Genomic DNA, 1,682 nt, shown 5'->3' with positions numbered 1-1,682 from the left:
TTTTTTATCCTAATAATTTTTCTTTTAAATTCTAATTAATCTACTACTATTTCTTAATTTCTTTAATATAATTAAAATAAAATTAATTTATACAATCAAATCAGGTATGTATCAAGTCACTTCCTTTTTTTTTAAAAAAAGAACAAGTTTGAGCCACCTAAATATCATTTGTTGCTCAGAAAAATAATCTGACCCCGTGTCCAAGCGCAAACAACGAGCTAGTTAGTTTCTAAAGTAAAAAAACAAAAAAAAGATGAAGCTCAGAGCACACATTGAATAAAGGGTCGGGCTTTCACGACGACACACGAAAACATCTGGGCTCAACCCATTTGGGATTCTGCCCAAACCACACGTAGGAGTAAGGACCTTTCACCTGTCCCCCATGCCCTGTTGTCCCTGTAACAAAACCAAATTTATTTGTTAACTGGATCTTTCTGACAAAAGAAGCAACCAATGGAAACTGAAGCGGATGTATTAGAAGAGCTATTCAATATAGAGACAGAGATTGAAGATGTTCAAGACCAGATAAAGTTATTGCTAGAAAGACAAGAGAAGTTGCACGAGAGACAATCTGAATTGAAGTTTTTGTTGGAAGCATATAGAGCATCTGGAACTGGGAATTCTGCAAATGAAAATGCTTCTCGATCTTCTTCTTTGGAAGACTGGTCAGGTTCATTTGAGTGGGATTCTCAAGCTGATGATGCCAGGCTTAATATTTTTGGCATACCCTCTTATCGTCAAAATCAAAAGGAGGTTAGCTACCTATTCAAGTTTTATCTTCTCCGAGTATCTTGTTTTAGTTTCCTTTTCTTGCGAAAGAGTTTGTACTGTTTGTAAATTACCCCTTTTAATGCTCTTGTTGTGTGCTATTAGTCATTTCTCAATATCATAGCACAAACTGGCTATTGCTCCTTTTCATGTTTTCTTTCTTTGGGAAAGGTGGACACGCTTTTGTTTTTATAGATGCACGGTAGGAAAGGTGAATTTTTTTTTTTCTGTTTTTATAAATTCACTAACGGAAATTGGATCAGGGTTAGGATTTGAGAGGAGTCTAGGCGTTTTGTGTTTAATGGATTATTAATATGTTTGTTTATCACTAACAAAATTTGCCAATGCAAAGGAATGTCTGGTTTCAGTCTCATGATTAACTTCTTTTATGAATTTGCTAACAAAAAGCTTAAACCCAACCAGATCATAAATGCTATCATGAGCGGAAGAGATGTTCTAGTGATCATGGCTGCAGGTGGTGGTAAGAGCCTTTGCTACCAGCTGCCAGCTATTCTTCGTGATGGCGTGGCGCTCGTTATCAGTCCTTTACTCTCTTTGATCCAAGATCAGGTTCTTTCTTTCATTTGTTCTGTTCTGTTTTTTTATTTATTCAATTGAACAATGTGCTTTCTATATGCTTTTTCTGTAACTTGAATTGGCTTCTTTGGACAACAATTGATGATTCAGGTTATGGGTTTGACTGCTTTAGGCATTCCGGCTTTCATGTTGACATCGACCACTAGCAAGGAAAATGAGAAGTTCATATACAAGGCCCTTGAAAAGGGTGAGGGTGAGCTTAAGATCTTGTATGTCACACCAGAAAAGATATCAAAGAGCAAAAGATTCATGTCAAAACTTGAAAAATGCCATAATGCGGGGCGTCTCTCACTAATTTCAATTGATGTGAGTTTATT

The 1,682-nt window shown here is 36.2% G+C and overlaps 1 protein-coding gene across 1 annotated transcript; it reads left to right on the top strand.

The window, feature by feature from the left end:
• Nucleotides 1-203: 203 nt before the first annotated feature.
• LOC105119324 (mediator of RNA polymerase II transcription subunit 34-like) lies at nt 204-1,671 on the top strand (the record flags this gene model as incomplete). Its single annotated transcript, XM_011017452.1, has 3 exons — nt 204-753; nt 1,192-1,338; nt 1,456-1,671. Coding segments are annotated over exons 1-3 (663 nt in total), but the record flags the coding sequence as incomplete, so codon positions are not given.
• Nucleotides 1,672-1,682: the final 11 nt, after the last annotated feature.

Source organism: Populus euphratica, unplaced genomic scaffold (genome assembly GCF_000495115.2).
Source record: "Populus euphratica unplaced genomic scaffold, PopEup_1.0 scaffold2764.1, whole genome shotgun sequence".
In the NCBI taxonomy this organism is placed as follows: domain Eukaryota; kingdom Viridiplantae; phylum Streptophyta; class Magnoliopsida; order Malpighiales; family Salicaceae; genus Populus; species Populus euphratica.
This window is presented reverse-complemented; position numbering and strand designations above follow the sequence as displayed.